Source organism: Protopterus annectens, chromosome 8.part1, assembly GCF_019279795.1.
Source record: "Protopterus annectens isolate FY-2018-M chromosome 8.part1, PAN1.0, whole genome shotgun sequence".
Classification (NCBI taxonomy): Eukaryota; Metazoa; Chordata; order Ceratodontiformes; family Protopteridae; genus Protopterus; species Protopterus annectens.
The window spans coordinates 123,674,704-123,695,619 of NC_056742.1; the positions used below are offsets into that span (position 1 = coordinate 123,674,704).

A 20,916-nucleotide genomic window follows, 5' to 3' on the forward strand; every position below is an offset into this window, starting at 1 on the left:
CTCCAGATATAGTTTCCTCTGTAGGACATGTACATTTTTAAGTATCTTATACATACTGATAGATACCACTTCTGGTAAATTCAGCAAACAAGATCTGAGGTTTGTTAGGGGTTGGTGCATTATGGGTAAGGGAGAAGCTCGAGAGCTTTTTGGTAACCACAAGCTTTAGTAACAGCCAAGTCGGATCAGAGGTTCGGATCTGAATCCAACAGCTGAGGAAGGATGAAAATGAATAACACAGATAGAATGTTATTGTGAGTGCATAACTTGTCTATTTGGCCTTAGTTGAGCTGAAGATGAGGGACAGGTAGAAGTGTCTGCTTTTGAAGTTGATTGATGGCTAGTTGTAATTTAACTGAGACAGCAATTATGCTGTGAGATGAACACATAAAAGAAAATACAAGTAAAACATAGAAGCTCATTGTATTATGTTTGCATTATTTATGTACTGCTTTGAAAATATTCCTAGCAAAACAAATATGCTTATATAAAAAAAATGGAAACACGAATACAGGCATTATAGCTCAACAATAAAGGTTATACAGCTAACCCTTTACGATTGAACAGAGTTTTTAATTATATTTTATAAAACATGTTGAAAAAATTAATTAGCTGCCAGCAGTCTACAAAATGTGTACCTTGCACTATTAAAAAACAACTGCAGCCTCTCTCCTGACCACAGAGCAATGTATGGAAGTAAACAGCTACATTGTTTGTCTGTTGTCCATCAACCTGACTCCCCATCCCACTCATCCTTCTCACTCTTTACCTCTAACCCAACATATCTATTCAAACCTAAACTACCCCTCTCCCCACCCCCTTTACTCATTACTTAAATGCCATACCAGAAAATCACTAGTCTCACACAACCCAAATTACCCATCCTCAACACACTACCTCACTCTACTCCTCCACCATATCACACTCTCACTTGCCGGTGTCATCCACCCTAACCCCGGACCCATCTCTAACATTGAGCTCACCAAACACTCCACTCAACCCACAAAACCAAAGTCCATTTGCCTCACTACACTTAATGCAAAATGCCTTAGAAATGAAATCCCTAACGTCATGTCTGGCACTCCCATAACCACCCTGACATAATCGTCATTTCTGAAACCTGGCTGAAATCCTATGTAAAAGATAATGAAATCCTACCACCAGGTTACCAAATCATTCGCAACGACAGAGCCCACAAACAAGGAGGTGGGGTAGCCATAATCTACCCCTCCTCCCATACCATAACCCCATACACCAGTAAAATACCAACCTTTGCCAACGCTGAAATTATAATAGGTTTATTAAAAATAAACAACCGTAAGTTCATATGCATCACTGCCCTCTATATTCCCTTGGTGATAACATCAAAACACTTGAAAACATCCTGTCCTGGTTTTCCTCCAACATAAAAAAATGAAACCTATATCCTCGGTGTTACCAATATTGACCTGACCACTATTAACTCTGAAGCCCCTTCCCACACAATCAACCTGTACAAATTCTCCCAACTAATACATTCTCCAACCAGACCAAACAAAGATGGTACTGCTGGAACCATCATTGACTGGATACTAACAGCTCACCCAAACCTTATCACCAAAGCTGGAATAATACCAGATCCTCTCAGCGATCACTTACCGACCTTCGCCAATCAGCTCCCATCTCCACTACAAAAACACCACCATTACATCCAAACCCGCAACCTCTCCTCTTTCAACCCTGTAACTTTCTCAATGCTTAAAGCATACTGTCTGGTCCTCTCTAAAAACCCTTCCTCTAGGTGATGCCGTATCCTATTTTAAACACTCATTCCTAACCCTCCTCAACCAGCAAGCCCCACCTCGAACCAAACGCATCAAAACCAACCCCTGCCCATGGTTATCAAAGGAAACTAAACTAGCCATCCACCAAAGGGACAAAAAATGGAAACAATATCAAAAACAAAAAAAAACCCTACACGCTCCTAGAATTTAAACAACTTCAAAACTCCACAAAAAAACTAATAACTAAAGACCGCAAAGCCCACTACTCTAAACTCCAGTCCTTGCACTCCACAAATCCAAAAGAATTCTGCACCTTGATAATAAAGAAAACCCCTGTCCAAATCCCAACCTCTCTGACCTTGAAACAGCCACCCAGTTCAACTCATTCTTCATAGAGTGCATAGCTAAAACTATCCACCTCTTTCCCACCCCCCCTCCTCCAGCCCCAGTCCCAACCAACACCCCAGTCACCTACCTTCCTCCACACCCTTCTGCCTTACACACGTTCCCACAAGTACTATAAAAAGACTTCTCTTCAAACTCAAACCCGGTCGCAATGCACCCGACAATCTTCCACCTACCTTCCTCAAACAATCTGTAGACAGTATTGCCTATCCCATCTCTATTCTTATAAATAGATCCATACAAGAATCATACGTCCCTTTTATCTGGCACCATGCTTACATCATCCTCCTCCACAGAGGTGGCAAAAATACTGACACCACCAACTTTAGGCCTATTGCCATCCTTTCCCCTCTTTCTAAAATAGTAGAGAAACTATACACGCACAACTGATGACACACCTATCCCTAAACAGTCTCCTCTCCCCTACGCAACGCAGCTTCCACCCTGGCCACAGTACCATGACTGCACTTCTTTCCTTTCTTGAAACCACCAACCTTGAATGCGACTTAGGCAAATTCGTCTCAACACTATTCCTGGATCTGTCAAAGGCCTTTGACATCATCTCCCACACCCTACTCATATCCCAACTCTCCACCCTACATCTCTCTCCCACCACCATAGTCTGGTTTTCCAGCTACTTATCCAACCACCAACAAGCTGTCCAATGGAAAACTTCAACCTCCCCTTCCTACTTACTCCCACAGGAGTCACAAAGGTTCTGTACTTGGGCCTGTACTCTTTAACCTATTCATTAACAACTAGCTTTCACCACTCCATCCCAGAATCATCTGTCATCCAGTAGATGTTTCATCTATCATCTGCTCAGCCTTCTCCCCCTCTGAGCTCTTAGCAAAAACCCAATTAGCCTTCTCCAAAACAGAAACCTGGATGCAGTCCAACCATTTGGCTCTTAATGCAAGTAAAACCAAACTAATGATTTTCTCCCCTACCAAAAACTTCCTTATTGACAAAACGTCATTCATCATACAAAGCCAAAACAACACCCCCCTTGAAATTGTTCACAACACCAAGCTTCTCGGCATCATCCTTGATGAAGAACTAAAATTTGATACCCACATCCATTCCACTATCAAGAGAACCCACCAAAAGATAGGTATCCTCTACAGGCACAACCGCTTTGTCAGCCCCTCTACCCGTCAAACCCTTGCATCCACCTTCCTGCTCCCCTCCCTTACGTATGGTGCCCCTCTGTTCACCAGTCTCCATCTTGGCCTACATTCCAAACTCGAATCCTGCTACCACAAGATCTGCAAATTTGCAACCAATTCAAAGAACTCATCCCACCACTGCCACTCCCTCCTCACCATCAATTGGCTTGAACTACCCAACTACCTCAGTTACCTACAACTCACCAATGCCCACAAGTTCATTTTTAAACCTGCCAACTGCCCATGTCTCACTACATCCTTAAAAGCCTATATACCCAACTGCTCACTCAGATCCAAAACCCAATATCTCCTTCAGGTCCACAAACCAGCACTGCCTCCTGGCCAACTACTACTGTCCTACTCCTTAGCTAAACAGTGGAACTCTCACCCCCTCACCTACCCAACCTACCAAACCATACAAATTTCAAATCTCAGCTATTCCTTTATCTGTCTTCCAAATGGGAATGCCCATGTTACACTCTGTCTCAACCCAATCTATTTCTACCTTTCACTAAAATCATTCACGAACTACCATCACTATTGCTTCATCTCAACCACAATCTCTCCCTTACAAGGGACTGATTTTCTCTCTACTATTCTATTGTATTATACTTTCCTATACAAACGTACAGGTACTTTCTCCATGCGTAATGTTCACCTAACCTTCTAAGGGCCAAAAGCTGTATGTTTAAATGTATAACTTACTAAGATCTTATGACAAAATATTTATTTTTTCCTGTAAATGTTTAAGCTACCTAATCCTGCTAAGGGCTAGTAACTATATGCTTAAAATGTTAACTTAGTAAGAGCTTATGACAAAATGTTTATTTGTTCTGCAGGCGTTTAAATCTTCTGTATGAATTATGTCTTTTTTTTTTAACATGTGACATGTAACTTGCAATATCTTGGAGCTTTTATCCACGGACCTCCACTGAAAATGGGCTTGTTATGGTCCAGTGGACTTCCCCGGTCATCAAATTTAAATAAAAATAAAAAATATATATTGCAAACTGTGGTTCTGCTCCCATATGCAACAATGTGAAATCACCCTCAGAGATGAAATGATGCAGAAACAATGTTATACCTCATATGGCACCCTAAATAATTAAGCTGAAAATCTAGGGGGGAAAAATACACAAAAGTTTAGTGATGTCTAAACTTTGGCAGAAAGTTTTTTTTTTACGTCAGTTAATGTATAGTATTAAATGTATAATTTCCTTAAAACAGGATTAATTTTAACTTTTCTATTATATTAGAAGTGCAGGTTAACAAATGGATAACACCTTGCCAGTGGCTCAGGTTCATGGACTGTTTCGGTTTTGTGTCACAGAAAAAGAGTTTTGTTAGCATCACCAGGTAGGTAGTTGATGGTAGTGCTTCTCAAGGCTGATGCCAGTGGTAAGAAGCTGTGGTGCAGTATTCACAGATGAGTTCTAGAATGTATAATGTAGCTCATGCGACTCGAGGAAGAACATGTGGAGGAGTAATTACAAAGACCTAAGTTATGCCGTCTGTAGAGGATAATTACCTGCAGTGCTGATCAGGAGTGAGGTGTATTCTGCAATACAGGAGCCTTGGACATCAGAGTATAGAATATTTTAATGTGAAAAAAATGTATACTCTTGTGTACAGTATTCCCTGTCTACCTACCAAATACTTTCTGCTGTATTTACAGGAATAAATGTTATAAATGCTTTCCTGAGAATTCCTTAATTAAACTTCAGAAGAGATACTAATGCAGTAAGAGCCTCTTGGGTATGGCTAATGTTATAAAATACAGGCTTCTTAAATGGGTGAGTAAAAGCCTATATAAAAAAAGGCTAGAAAGACATAGTTGAGTGTACAGTTTGAACTCTGATTTTGACTTCTTTTGACATTTTTGAAGCAGTTTTCTGCCTCACCAAACATTTAGGGTACTGCAAAGAGGCTTTTGCATTTCTCCTGCTCTCTGCAGCCCATTAGAACGCTTTTATCCTTTTAAACAGACCTGGGAGATCTTTGAGGCGCTGCTTGGATTTCTGCCAAGCCAAGCATGCATAAAATAAACCTGATCAACATGCCAATCAGAATAAAAAAATAAATAAATAAAACATCCCTGACATTTATTATAACACGTTAGCGTTGTAGAGTTGAGATGGGTCAGTGCTTAGCAGCGAGTATGCTGCACTGGAGCATGGCAGGCCCTCATGAGGAGAAATGGTTCACAAAATGTGATTTCTTTCCAAATAGAATCAGAAGTTACTCATCATGTACTGCCTGTCACTTGTAAAGGGCCATTAGATCATAAATTTTTGATTAGCAACTACAGCACTGTAGGCTGTTTTGAAACCATTTAGATGGAATGGCTGTTTACATGAGAATGTTTTATTATTAAAACTGCACATGCTAAAGGATGCTCTTGACCATTTTGAAAGTAGCAGGAAGCAGGTTTAAAATGATTCTTTTTCTCCCAAGGCCAAAAAATTCCATTTTGTATAACCAGTTTCAAATCAGTCTCCACAAAATAGTCTTTGTTTCTTTCAGTTATACTGCATTCACATGTTCGCTGGCATAAACATCCGTAATGTTAACAAAATGGCAGTACAGTATTCATCTGTAGGCCACACAAAGGCTAGTCCTGAGACTGTTTTTTTTTTTCAGCATGTGACTGTTGTACTAAATTGCTGATAATTTCTTAATATTTAATCTCTGAATGCTTGAAACTCATTGTTCAAAGGTAAACACATAAGAAAACTTTAAGAGAAATTATTTATAGCTATTATTTTCTTTGTGAAGGGACAGTTGTGCCAGGAAGGGAAGAGTGTTTGATTATTGATGGGACTTAAAGAACAGCACTTTAAACAAAGACAGATATTGATAGATGAAGTGTCTCTTCAAGCAGTCTCCCATGGCAAGGTTTTAATGGGTCAGGCTCTTTATTAATGTATGCATAGGTGTTCAGAACAGTAAAATGGTTATGCCAAAGTACGTATGAACTACAGGAATGATGGTTGTAAAAAACAAAACTACTACTTTTCACCCCAAAAACATTTTCACAAAACAAAACTCTTGTCAAAATCACTTCATTAAATAACACCTTGATTGAACAGGTCCCTAACACCTACTTTTAGGAGTTACCATTGATGACAACTTGAAATGTGACCTGCACTTCCAAACTGTTATTAAAAAACACCAAAAGCTTGGTCTCTTCTAAAGAAAAAAAAACACTATCTAACAGACATAACTAGAGAAGTCACAGCTAAAACCTATCTCTTACCTACCCTACTGCATTCATCCCCACTCTTTACTAAACTACAAACTTCCACACAAACAATGCTACAATAAAATACCGGTTTAGAGTCAAAATGTCGACAGTCAGTTGCACGATAGCCTCCTCCTCGAGCATGGTAGGAGCGACAGTCGGAATGTCAACGTTCATGTGCACGTCCATTCAGAAGGACGTACACAAGGCAGGGACTCAAAGCATGGTTGGCAATGGGAGTTGCTAACATTAAGATCGACAGAGCATTGTCGATCTTGTTGCGTCGACCATACAACCTACGTAATATGTATGAGTCGAGGATATGCGTTGCATAAATTACCATTCGCATTTGTGATTTTCGTTCTTTTGATAGTAAACCTAAAATACCTCGCTTTTCTGCAAATCACCCTGTTAGAACTCATCACTATTCTGCCTTTAAACACCTAAATTGGACTGAACTCACACATCCACTCCACTGCAGTCATGCTCTAATATAGCTGATAAGTACCTGGCACTAAGGGGAGTACTTCAACACTACCACCCTACCAAATCTCTTTGCTCTAAAGGCAAACGCCTCTCCATCACTAAAGGCCAGAATACATCAGGAGCTTCATTATATTCAAACTCTGTAGCCACCCTCTGGAATGCCCTCCCACATGCTCTCTGGCTTCTTGAAAACCCCTAGGCATTCAGATCACATCTAAGAGAATATTTCTCAACATCCTGGCTCTGTAGCTGTACATCTCCAGAATAAGTGTAACATCTCTGCTTTCTTCCTCCTCTTTTACTATACCTCTGCTCTCCAACACTTTGTTACCAACTATCACTCTGTTTTCACCCACCACACTTTATACACATGCCTTTCTTAAATCTTTTACCACTCATTTCATTTATATCTCAAAATTAAATCAACCTATTAATGTCCACTGTTTGTAGATAACTCAGTACTCTTGTCTTGTGAAATCTGTCTTGTTGCATAGTTATTTAACTGTATCTGTATAATTAGTATATGAAGCCTTACTACTGTATACCTATTTTGATATTGTAGTATTTGTTTTAATTGTATTTTGCCTAACATTGTTGATATCATATAAAAGATTTTGATTGCACTGTGTGTACTGGAGCTTTTCTCCACTGGCCTGTGTTGAAAAGGGGTCTTTGTGCCCAGCCGGACTTCCATTGTCAATAAATGTAATATTAAAAAGACCTTGTTATTTTAGTCCTTTTTTAAAATTTATTATGTACTAAGCTTTTTATGAATGTTTTGGTCATTTTATTTACAAAAGCATCAAATCTTACTGGATTTTTTAGGTTGTCGCTTTTTTTTAAAGGAAACAGAAGTCACTGGATCTGGGCAATGGTACTTCTGAGAAACTGAAAGTTGGCAGTTTGAGGTAAACTGCCCACTCTAATTTATACAGCTGAAAGATCTACTCGGGTTGGCACAGAAATGTCTGTACTGCTTTGCAGTTTTTCACATAGTAAATGCAGAAAAGATAAACACTTACCATAAGCATTGTTTGGAAGCCTAAACATATAATAGCTATACTTGGTGTTTACAATGATCTTGACTTACTGTATCTTGCTTAGAGTAAAGGCAGTAACATCCTAATTAGGCCCAATTAGGAACACTTAGTGACTGCATCGTAAATGTAATGCACCTTTCTATGAAAGGCAGCAGAGTCATTTTGTTGGAAGATTGTATGAAAGAGTTAATTTGCAGCAGTATATGGTAATGCCAGGCACCTATTATTGGTTTAGAGGTGCACATGATGTTGATGCTGTATTTGTTAGTCTATCTAGCAAAGTCATGCCTGTGATAGAATGAAACGTGGCTGCTTCCCCCTTTCTTTATCTGAGAAATGGGTTTTTGGCTGTTACCCATTCTGCTGTACTCAGGCAACCTGTGGGTGCTGCCATTGACCCATGTGAACTTCATCTGGTATCAGCATTACCTGACTAATTACACCAGGCATGTAAGTGGAGATTCTCCTGTGGTATTCCAGGACTGCTTATAATGGGGAGGATCTGTAGATAAGTGCTGTGTCTTTTAAGTGTTATCATTATATGTACTGAATTATGGCAGTGTTGTGGAGGTATTTTTCCATTTAGTATGTAGTGATACTTGTATTAGTTATGCAGGTTCTACATCACTAACACAGGAAACCTTTCCAAAGGGCTTTACAAAGCTCAGGTTATGGCTAAAAGACTGTGACATTGTGTTGAACCTCCAAAAGTCCAAAGCAATGCTGTTAGTATCTAAATCTGTTCCTTTTGTCAGGGGTGAGTTACTACAGATTCTCGCAGTAAATGGAGGTAATCTGGGAGGGGGGGGGGGTTCCATTAAAAATATTTGGGAAAAGATATTGGTCTAAACATCACATCCATACAAATATTTTTTCTCATGCCAGATGGATATCTCTTAAAACTGCCCTTAATCTTCAGGTCTCCTTCTGTCATAGGTTTATGTCCCCATCTGGCTCAGCAGGATAGAGGTAGAGGGTGGTGTAATGGGAGAAGGAGAGGAACTCAGAACTGTCATTGGCATACTCAGTAAGCTTGAGTTTTTTTTTTCTGCTTTAACCCTTGATATTCCTGGGCGACATGGGCTGAGTGGCTGTGAGATGATGCCTCTAGTTGGTTGCTCCTACTTACATGATGATGCATCTTCTTTTGACCCCCCCCCCATTCTGGTCACCAGCCCCTGTCAATCGCTGTAGTTCCACCAGAGTCTGTGACCTAAGCCGCACACTCCCAGCACATCCCCACACCTTCCCTACTGAGAGAGGCAAGCAGGCATTGCCTTGTCATTCCTGTCTCCCACAATCACCAGCTCTTTCAGTGTTTGATGTACAGTAAAAGCTAAAAAATCCATGTAAACATAGTTAAAGTTATAGGTGGTTAGGGGCCTTTATATCTTAAATACTGCTACATTGATGATACCAGGTGATACAGTGTGGCAGCAGTTGTACTAAGGAAGGCTAATGTATTGCAGCCTGATACTTTAGAAGTGCAACATGACCTCATGGGGAGGTTAACCCAAGCTTACAGCGTGCTTCATAGGTTTGCGGCAAGAGTTCCTGAGTTTCTGCTGTAATGCATGTAATATTGAGATCTTCTTTCAACAGGTAACTTGGAAAGTAAAGGGTTTACTCAAACCCAGTAACTCCTACAGAATCTGACAAGTACATGAGCATCTAAGTCTTGTATGTCACATCACTGAATGAGTGCAGTTCATTCTCTGATGTCTGCACAATGCAAATGCCAAGAAAGATATGGAAGGAGCAGGCAAAGGAACCCTGTGATGGCTACAGTAACCCCCTTCCCTCTAGTAATGCTTGGTTGTTTTGCAACTTTAACTGAGAAAAGCTATGTTTACTGTTTTATATTGAATGTTTTATGTATTATTAACTTTGAAATGAATTACTATGTTTCAGTTTAGCTTTGTTGGTTTACTGCTTACAGCTGTAGGTTTGAAGTTCAGAAAATGCCGCCTTGCAGACTAGTTGAACGTATAGTGATTTGGGTTTGTAGACATTGCAGATTTCATTGTACAGTGGATATAAAAAGTGTACACACCTCTGTTAAAATGCCAGGTTTTTGTGAGATAAAAATGAGAAATGAGACCACAATAAATCATTTTAAAACTTTTCCTACCTTTAATGTGACCTATAACCTGTACAATTCAATTGAAAAACAAACAAATCTATTAGGGGAAAAAAATAAAAAACGTACAATAAGCTTGTTGCATAAGTGTGCACACCCTTAAACTAATACTTTGTTGAAAGACCTTTTAGGTTCATAGGTGTGTACTAGGCCAACGGCCCTGGAACCTTTGCAAGCCTAGCCCATAGAAGTGCCCTGGCATCAGGCCACCGTTAGTTCCTGATGCCTCTATCAAGTAGAGCCACTGGAGTGATCCACGGAGTGAACTTTCTATTTGCCAACCACTCATCAAGATTTTTCTTGAAAAGGGCCAGTGAGGTGCTCTGCTTGACATGTATGGGAAGTTTATTCCAGAGCATGGCCAGTCTCTGGGTTATGAACCTGTCTCTCCAGCTTGCTCTGTTGATTGTGGTAATGAGGTTGAGGTCCCTGGAGCGTGTAGTGCAGAGGGACTGGGATTTCTTTAGGTGTAACATTTCTAACAGGGCTGGGTCAGACATGGCTTTGTAAGTCAAGCAGAGATCGCCTCTTAATAGACTATGTCAGACAGAGAAAAGCTGGAGTTTTTTGAGTCTATCCATGTAGGGCATGTGTTTAAGGCGTAGGATCTTCTTTGTTAGGTACTTTTGTGGCCTTTCCAGCTGTTACAGGTGTTTAGTGAGGTACATGCCAAATGGGGCATTATATTCAATGATTGGTCTAATGAGGGAAGGGTAGAGAGAGATGATGGCCTCTTTCTTCCTGGATGCAAAACCCTTGGTAATGAGATGTGCCACATATAAGGCCTTTAGACCACAGTGGCAATGTGGTGGTCGAAGAAGAGGTTGCTGTCAACCTATGTCCCCAGATCTGTTATAATGCCTTCAGTGTTCAGTGGGCTACCATCAATGTGGTAATTAGTGGGAACTGAGTTTTTCCTAAAGGGAATGACAACTCATTTTTTGGCATTAAGCTTAAGGCCATGGTTTCGACACCAGTCGTTGATCTCAGTGAGGCCTTTCTGTAGGATGTCTACATCACTTGGGGGGTTAATAATGGCCCCAGCTTGCAATCGTTAGTGAACTTGGCCAGCCGAAGTCCTTCCATGTTGGCCTGGACTTCTGAGAAGTAGATGCCAAACAGCAGAGGACCCAGGACCGATCCCTGTGGGATTCCACCCATGACCGGTCAGCAGTCTGACTTGGAGTCTGCTACTTTCACACTGTGGGTTCTTTCTGTGAGACAATTTGCAACCCACCTAGTGATATAGGGGTTGATGCCTAGTTTGGTGAGTCTGTCAATAATTCCCGAGTGGGGAATGGTATCAAATCCTTGGCCAGAATGAGGTTGGTTGTATGAACTGCCTTGCCCTCAACCACAGCTCTGGTTACTGACTCGAAGAAGTCAACCAGGTTGAGCAGGCATGATGTACCCTTCACAAAACCACATTGTGTGGGGTCCAGAGTTTGGAGATTCCCTATATCCTTGTTAATTAGGTCCATGATGATGCACTCCATAGCCTTACATATCAGACACGTCAGGCTAATGGGGCGATAATTCCCAAGGTCTGTAGTCGCTCCCCCTTTATGAAGAGGGATGACTGTAGCAGTTCACCATTCTGTAAGGCTGTGATTGAACAGGGCACACAGGTGTGGTGCCAGTTCACTTCGTAGTTCATGTAGAACACAGCCAGGGATATTGCCAGGTCCCATGGAAACTGTATTCTTGGCCTTGGACAATGTAGTTTTAACCTGTGCTGCAGTAATGCTGGGTGCCTGGCATTCTTCCGGTATTGTGATTGGTCCTTTAGGGGGTGGAGGGATAAAGTTGGCACCGAATCTGTCAGCCAGTATGTTGGCTCAGTATAGGAGGTACCATTGTGCAGTAACTCAGAGTAAATTTGGGTATTGCCATGGAGATTCTTGGTAGAAGGCTTTGTGGTTGTTTTCAGTGTCATCTGCAATTCTGCCTTCATAGCTAGCTTTAGAGGTTTTGATGAGGGATCACAGCTTTTTGTTGAGGCTAATAAGGGAGTTTTTCTAGTCTTGCGACTTCACCTTTTTCTGCAACAGTTTCTTCCTTCTGTTGTAGAGTTTGTTAATGGCAGGGGAACACCAGATTGGCTTCCTTTTTTTGGAGGAGAGAGTCTTGGTACTGTTGGGTATGGTTAGTTCCATGCATTTATGTACGTGTTTGTACAGTGCATTGGTGTATGATTTGGCGGTCATGCACCTGTTTTCCATTTGCATGGGTGCTGTGAAGTTAGCCACCTCTGATTTTAGGAGCCCAAAGTTAGCTTTGGATAAATTTTTCATGGTGGTTACCTTTGCTGGTGGTGTGGATGAGATGTGGATTTCCATGGTAATTAGTTTGTGGTCGTATCTAACCAGAAAAGAATTGACTATTGGTGTTGAGCAACGGTTGCCCATGTTAGTAGTAACCAGGTCAGTGATGTTGCTTCCTCTAGTGGGGGTAAGAATGAGCTGGTCCAGCGCATTGGAATTAAAGAATTCCAGGAAGTGTTGGGCAAGTGTATTGGTGCATGAGTAGTTTTCCCATTTGATGGAGGGGTAGTTGAAATCACCCAGTATGAGAGTGTTAGGTAGGATCCTAATATTTTCCAGGGTGCTTAGGAACGTGGAATGAGAGTCTTGGGACATGGTTCGGGACCTATAGCAGGCTACAACCTGAATCACTGTCTTACCCACTGTTAGTTGTACCTGAAGCATCTCTGATACGTTATGTTGGGCTACTAGTCTAGAGGTGTGTATATCCTTTATGAATATGGAGACACCACTGCCTTTGGAGCTTCAGTACATTTTCTTGGGCCGAAAGGTGTGGAATGAGTTATAGCCTGGTAGCGCAGGGGTGCTTTTTGCTGATTTAAACCAGGTCTCTGTTACAGCACAAATGTCGATGTTCTCCATTTTGTGGAGTGCTTCAAGCGAGTGCATCTTGAGATTTAGACTTCTAGCGTTGAGCAGCATGACCCTCAGGTTGCATTTATTTATTTATAGCTGTTACGGTGGTAATTTGATCTTTAGAACACCACCTAAAAAAGGCACTATAGGGGTGAGAAGAGCTTTAACCAGTATCCGGAAACCTAGGAGTGACAAATGCAGGCCAGCTCTAGCAAAGCATCGAGGTCTGTCAATCATGTCATCCCAAGCAGACAGATTATGGATCCCCTTAGAATTACACCAGAAACTTAGCCAATTGTTGAAGTCAGTCATTTTCTGCATGTCCTACGCTATCATTCTGGACGACGGTAGGATGCTGCTCATGGCTTGGGTCATACCTGCCTGGGCCACATAACCAGAGAGCTCCTCCATGTACATCTCAGGTCATTCACACCCACATGGACAATGACAGAGTCATATTGTACTTGTTGGGGAGTGACCTGAGTGAGTGTGTTCTGTGTCGGATCCTGGCACCCGATCAAGAACTGACTGTTACCTTCTCCTTATTCAACCTAGTGAGTGGGACATCAGTGTGCCTCACTATCAAGTCACCTATGATTAGTGTATTGGGCAAGCTGTTTTGCCTTAGTGGCTTAAGTTGAGGGGCACACCATGTAACCGTGTACGTGAGCTATGTGTCTTTCGATTTGTGCTGTGTTGTGGTGTTCAACTGCATTTCTGATTTGGAGGTCTCTGCTGTTTGGGTAGATTTATTACAGCATTTAGTCTTCTTGGGTACACACCTGCCATCAATTAAAGAGACTCTGATTAACCCCAAATAAAGTTCAGCTGTCCTAGTAGGATTTTCCTGACATTTACTCAGTTGCCTGCTACAGCAAAAGCAATGGTTCACATAGAGCTTACAGTGCATCAAAGGGATCTCATTGTTGAAAGATATCGGTCAGGAGAAGGGTACAAAAAATTTCCACAGCATTGGATATACCGTAGAACACAGTGAAGACGGTCATCAAAAAGTGGAGAAAATATGGGACAGCAGTGACGTTGCAAAGAACTGGACGTCCCTCCAAAACTAATGAAAAGACAAGATGAAAACTGGTCAGGGAGGCTTCAAAGAGACCTACAGCAACACTGAAGGACCTGCAGGAATTTCTGAAAAGTACTGGTTGTGTACTACATGTGACAACACTCTCCCATATTCTCCATATGTCTGGACTATGGGGTAGGGTTGCAAGACGGAAGCCTTTTCTTACACAGAAAAACATCCAGGCATCACTTAAGTATTTTGCAACACGTGATATCCATTGCTAGAAATTGACTAATTCACTTGCAAAACATGTACACAGTAATAATGATCATATGTTTTGTTTTTTAGTTCTGCAAGTGGTGGAAGAAAGTTTTCGGTGTGGGGTTTAGTTAATAAGACAGAAATGGTAGACATGAATTGGATTGCTACATTGCAATCAGATAAGACACCAGGACTTAATGTTTGTGTTCCTATAAAACCTGCCCTTAAAGGGCGGAGGCTAGTTCATTGATTTAATTGGTTAACTTTAGTTTAAATATAGTATTGTGATTTTACTAGTTTATATGTTGTCCTGAAGAAGGACGAATTGTCCGAAAGAGCTTATCAATTATAAAAGGAGTTTATGATTTTATCTGTGGTGACTGGTTCTGCGTTTTTCATTTTTGTTGCGCTGCTTTTGTTGGACCAGTTTTTAGTTCCTGTGAGTGTTGTCTTGTTGCTTTTATATCACAAGGTAGAGTTCATCCTGCCAAGGCCCTGAAAGTTCTGAGTGCCATTAAATCTTAACTGTTGTGTATTAGTGCCTCCCTGTCATGGATTGCCATTTCCTTACATGTGCAAATCTGTACAGTTGTCCTAGTCAGCCCATATCAGAGATGTTTTGAAGGGCCCCATATGTGTGTGGTATTTATTGGCTGCCGCTGCCCATTAGTAATGCAGGGGGCAGCCCTGAGATAAGTAAGAAATTTACCCTAGGCCTTCTCCCTGCACTACTAATGGACAGTGACAGATGATAGCATGGAACCCTTCAAAACATCTGTGATACCAACCCAGCTATTATCACTGGGTGTATTTTAATTCTAGGGGTTAATCAACACACCAAAATTTGGCTATGCTTAAAATAGTCAACAAAGTCAGGTATTCCAGTACTAACCTATGAACCAATTTCATTTTGTGGAACATTATATACGATACATAATGCTTGGGGCTACTTCACAATTATATAAGGGGTTGTTTTGTTGTAATGTGAGCTAGTGAGCTATTTTTTTGGTGGTTTTATTTTGGTCATTTATATCACTTTAGTTAAAAAGTATTGACTTTTTTCTTCCTTTATTATAAACTTTTCAAAAAATGTTGTGGTGTATCACTTTATAAAATGTGTAAGGGTTTGTTTTGCTGTAATGTGTGCTATTTGTTATGGCGTTGTGTGTTTTCTATTTGTGTATGTTGCAGTGACCTTATTTAATGTAGTTGTTTTAATTATTGCACGTTATTTATTTTTAGAAGGAATTGTTTACACCTCCCTTAAAAAAGAATGCAGTTCAGTAGAACCACATAGTTAACAAATCAAGGATAAATAGAAATAAATTAGTTCACTTGTATCCTGTTGCTAAAATTCCTCTTTAGTTTTAACTTAGTATAGATATAAGTCATCAAACAAGTTGTAAATATTGGCACATTTTCATATTTGTGGAACATACTCATTGTATAATATTGTTGCTGTCTTTCTAGTAACAAGCATATTAGAGCAGCTGTTGTGCTTTGCACACATAATGAAGAAATATGGGTGGACTCTAGTAAAAGAAAGTTATGATCCACCATACTTAATAGATTTTTTTGTTACTGCCTTTCAGACAGGGAACAGGTAAGATTGCTTTAGATTTATAGGTGGAGTTCAAGTTAATTTCTCTTTAAAGTTATTCTACATTAAAGACATTCTTTCAGATGTAGAACCTTGTAAACTTTTCTTTGTTCTCATGAGGCGTAATTCATCACACACAAAGTAACAGCTGGTGTGCCTCACGTGCAGACTTGTTTGCATGTATGAGGCTAATGTGGGTTCCACCTGCTGCATAAGTGGATGCTCTTATGTAAATGCAGATTTATATGCTGTGCAGGTGAGAGACCCTGTTAAAAGAGGCAGATGTTTAGCAAATTTCAGTGTATGTTCAAATGCTGTGTTTATTGAGAGCTCTGTTGTGTTTGGTGATAGTGTGTATGTGTCAAAGTTCAAATGTACAGAGATAAGTGGCTGAACCATGAAAAAGTGTAGCCACTGCTAGAAAACTAGCAAAACTGAGATATGGCAAGGATGAGTGTTGAGCAGAACCTCTAGAAGAAGTTTTTGTAGTTCCTGATGCTTCAGTGTATACACAATGGTAAGGAGGTAAAAAGTGTGCAGTCTAGTTAGTACAGACCTTTTAAAATATTCATCTTTGGGGGATGCGGACAGAAGGTGTGAGGAACTGCTACTAGCCTATAACTGACATCCCTGCTAAAAAGGAAAACTGTCTTGGGCACGTGTTTAACTACTGTGTATGTAATAGTTATCAAAAACACTAAATTATCAAAAAAATGTCTAATCTGGTATCTTCACTTTTGTGTAGAGACATTGCCTTGACTCTTGCTGAGGCAAAGTCTAGGTTAATGCTTGTAGATACATTTTGAGTCAAGACACAATACTTGCCAGTTTATCCTTACTGATCATGAGTAACCTCTGACACAGTGTGCATCCATAAAGCACATCTGTGGAAGAGCGTCTTTCTACTACTGTAGTCTAGCATTTGTTTAAAAATGATGACCATAAATGGTGATGATAGCTTTGTACCTGCTATGACCATGTGGAGAAAGTTGCAGAACGCCATGGAATCAGTGCAACCATAAAGATGTTGAATTGTGATGTCACATGGCACAAGGCTTCACATATGCCTTGCTTAGGGGTCACTTGGACATACTGCAGTTGAGATTACTGTGCTCTTTTATATGCTTTTGCATTGTCTGCATTTTTTTTTAAATAATAAGGCTCCCTGTGTTAGTGTATATAAATATAAGGACACGCATCCCATTCATAACTGTGATGTATGTTATATACATAGGATCATAGGAGATTACTAGGCTATCGACCCTGGAGATCATTTTAAGCCTAGCCATTTCAACCCAGTGTAATACCATGAAAATGCTAGTCAATACCTAAGATTGCATTTAGTGATGACTCCCCATGTCCAGGAGGGTTGTGGGCACTATCCCCGGTAAGAATTTATGGAGCCCTATCCACTTGTCCAGGTTCATCTTGAACATTGTCGTAGAGGTGCAGTGCTCTGCTTCACATTAATTGGTAGTCTGTTCCAAAGGTGCATTAGTCACTGGGAGATCTGTCCCTCCAGCATGTCCTATTTAAATCACAGGCCATATTTAGTTCCCTGGAATGGGTAGCCCTAGTCTAGTTTGATTTACTGATATGCCGCAAGTTCATTAGGTATGGATCTTGGATTGCTCTGTAGGCCAGTATAAGTCTTCTTTAAGAAGTCTGTATGACACTGAGTATAGTGACAAGGACTTTAGTCGGTCTGTGTAAGGCACATGCTGGAGCCCCTTGATCTTTGTTAGAAACCTTTGAGGTCTCGCCATTTGCTGCAGGTGCTTTGTACAGTACATGCCGAATGGGGCATTGCGCTCAATTATGGGACGGAGTAGTGCCGAGTATAGAGGGGTTATAACCTCTCTTGCTCTTGAGGCAATACCTTTAGTAATGAAGTGTGCTACGTAGAAAGCCTTCCTTACTACAGTAGACAGATGGTGGTCAAAGTTAAAGTTATAGTCAACTTGTGATCCCAGGCCTTTACCACTTCGTGGGTATTGTTGATTTGATAGTGTTAAGGGACATTATGCTGAAGGGAATGATGTTGCATTTCTTGGCATTCAGTTTGAGACTGTGACTAATGCACTAGTTATTTATTTTATTTTTATTTATCATTTAGGTGTAATATGTACAGATGTGGTTTGAAAGATATTCTTTACCTTCCACTTTTTCATAGAATTGGTGATCCTATTCCAGCTATATTGTTGCCTGATTTCTGTTACCAGAGTCAGATGTTGGTTAAAGTCCCTGCTTCATGGTGTTACAGAATTAACATCCAGTACTGTGCTTGTAAATGGGGAACGGGGACCACACTGTTTCTGATGTTTTTCTTTGCAAGACTGTACTGTTTTGCACTGGTTGTGTTTGTGAAGGCTCAACCAAACATGAATATGCATATTTAAAAATGTACTAGTGTACAATACATATTGCCTTCTCAGAGAGGCAAGTATTTTTAACATCTTCTATGTTATTACTAGGCAATATGATTCCCATGTAAGACAGTTGTTAAAAAAAAGTGTATGTATCTGTAGCTTATTTTTACTAACATTGTTATTACTTTAACACAAATCTGTGAGTTTTGGGGGTTTCCCTGTTTTGCTCAGGCAATGGAGAATTTCATGTATTTGAGAAGGCTTGTGTATAGCTGAGGTCACATGCTTCCTTGTGGTACAGAAATACAGTGGTTAGCATGCTAATCATATGTTGATGTCTCACACAGTTTCTTCTTGTATGTAAACCATTTACTAGACTTCAGAAATGCTGTAGATCTAATTTTTTTTCTTTCCTTCTTTGTTTTGTGTTTGACAGCCAGAGGCAGGGTCTCGAGGCAGCAGCAGGGACCGTCTGCTCACAGAGACACAGATGCAGCAAGAGAAAGCAGGAGGTTCCTCTCTACCTTCCCATATCCTCACAGCACCGTACCCATTTAGTATCCCTTCGAACACTGTAGTCCAGGATTCCCGTTTCCCTCATTTAAAGTAAGTAAAAAAATGTGATGAAGGAATAGCTGTACTGTAACTCAAGCTTCATTCTTTGTTGCAGAAAGCATGGTTTCATGGACTCAAGATTGGTGTGGAAAACATAAATGCATTCATTCCCTTGTTTTTATGCTAGTCTAACTTCTAAAGACTTGATGCTTCTGTCTGAAAGTATTCAGGAACACAAAGAACTTGTCTCTGAAGGTATACCAGTTAAAAGAAATGTATTCACTTGGTGTGTTGATAAATACAGTAGTGCATGTAGTGATTGTGTTATTCAGACCCATTTTTCTTAACTGTTCTGTCATGCTGCCTTGTACTTGTGCTTGCTTCAGTTTTTCTTTTGTCAGCCTGGTGGAAATGCATTACTTTTGTTTTAAACATTTTTATTTTTTAGTATCAGTGTTGATAATTTACTAGATTAGAGTCTGTGTATCAGTGGGTGGCTGCGGTGGTGCAATGGTTAGCATTGCCACCTCACAGCAAGAGGTTCTTTGGTTCGATCCTCGTCTGGGGTGCCTTCTGAGCGGAGTCTGCATCTCCTCCCTGTGGCTGTGTGGGTTTCCTCCGGGTTCTCTGGTTTCCTCCCACAACCCAAAGACATGCTGCAGGTGGATTGGACATTCTAAATTGGCCCTAGGCGTGAGTGTGAGCATGTGTGTGCCTTCTGTGGAAGGTTGGACACTGGGCTGGCAATTCGACACCGTAAAACTCCACTGCCAATCATGAGCAGACAGGTTATCCGCTGTGGCGACCCCTAACCGGGAAAGGCCAAAGGGAGAAGAAGAAGAGTCTGTGTATCAGCAGTTCAGTGGCACACAGGGATCAGGGATAGAGTCTTGACTGCCATCCAGGTGATGGAGGATCATCTACTGACCCAAGCACTTGAGGATGGGGGGATAGCAGTGAGCAGCTAATGTTCTCTCACCCATCCTGGGAAGAGGATGTTTCTCAATCTCCTGCAGTGCTAGAACCTATGGGTGAGGAGTATAATATGCATCGTATAGATTAGGGAGGTGCAGTTAGCTCTCCAAAGCTGTGTTTGAATGATAGCCATTATTACATGTGTGCAGAAACATGCATGCATGCTTATGAGAAAATACGTAGCATACCCTCATTATGGCAGACATGCATGTCAGTCATGGGGGAGGGGTTAGGACTAATAAAAATAAACATTTTCATGATGGTCTTGATGATGGCTGACCTCTGCAAGTGGGTTTCATTCCTTAACTAGAATGAATGGGTGTGGACAGTAGAGTAGGGGAGAGATGGTCAGCAAGCATTAAGGCTGAAAAAAATAGGGGGCTATGGCAGGAGAAAGGTAGTATAGAAAGTGTACTGTGCAATAAAACTGCTGAATCAGATATGTATGAAAATAATATACCCCTGCACAATCCTGCTTTTGTCTGTCATATTCATTTAATGACCTCTTGGAACTGTTTTTGTCAAGTGCAGGGCAAAGATACAAATAAAATACCGGTTCAGTGTTGTTCTTTGGAATCAGGTAATGTAAAAGTGCTGTTTAGCTTGTAGGTATGCTGCCCACAGGCAAAGCACCATAACTTTAAAAAAAAGAATGTCCTGAATATTTCTTGAAGGAAAAGCGGTAAAACTGTATTGTTTTCTCCAAGAGAAGGGAGAAAGATGCAGTACTGTTGTACTGTGTGTTTTGACAGCAAATTATTACAGTCAACAAGATCCTGGAGTTTAAGAACACCAAACTTCATTAGTCTTCCTTTATTAATGTGGTGGTAGCTGTTGCAAACCCCTCAACTTTGAACATGTAAGAATCACTTCTTCATGTTAGTTTACCACTGTGTATCACTCACGTAAGACTTTATTTTGCTTTATCACAGTGTGCAGTGACTGGGTTCCCTACAGTTTTGCACACTTTGGCTTGCAAAGAATAGTA

General features: G+C 40.7%; 1 protein-coding gene across 5 annotated transcripts in view; it reads left to right on the forward strand.

Annotated features, from left to right (window-relative positions):
• GSE1 (Gse1 coiled-coil protein) overlaps positions 1 to 20,916 on the forward strand; it is a 1,449,259-nt gene that overhangs the window by 1,076,117 nt on the left and 352,226 nt on the right. For all 5 annotated transcript variants that reach the window (XM_044081755.1, XM_044081750.1, XM_044081752.1 and 2 more), the window contains exon 4: positions 18,835 to 19,004. In XM_044081755.1, the coding sequence (XP_043937690.1) occupies positions 18,835 to 19,004 (170 nt within the window). The remainder of the gene's footprint in view (positions 1 to 18,834; positions 19,005 to 20,916) is intronic.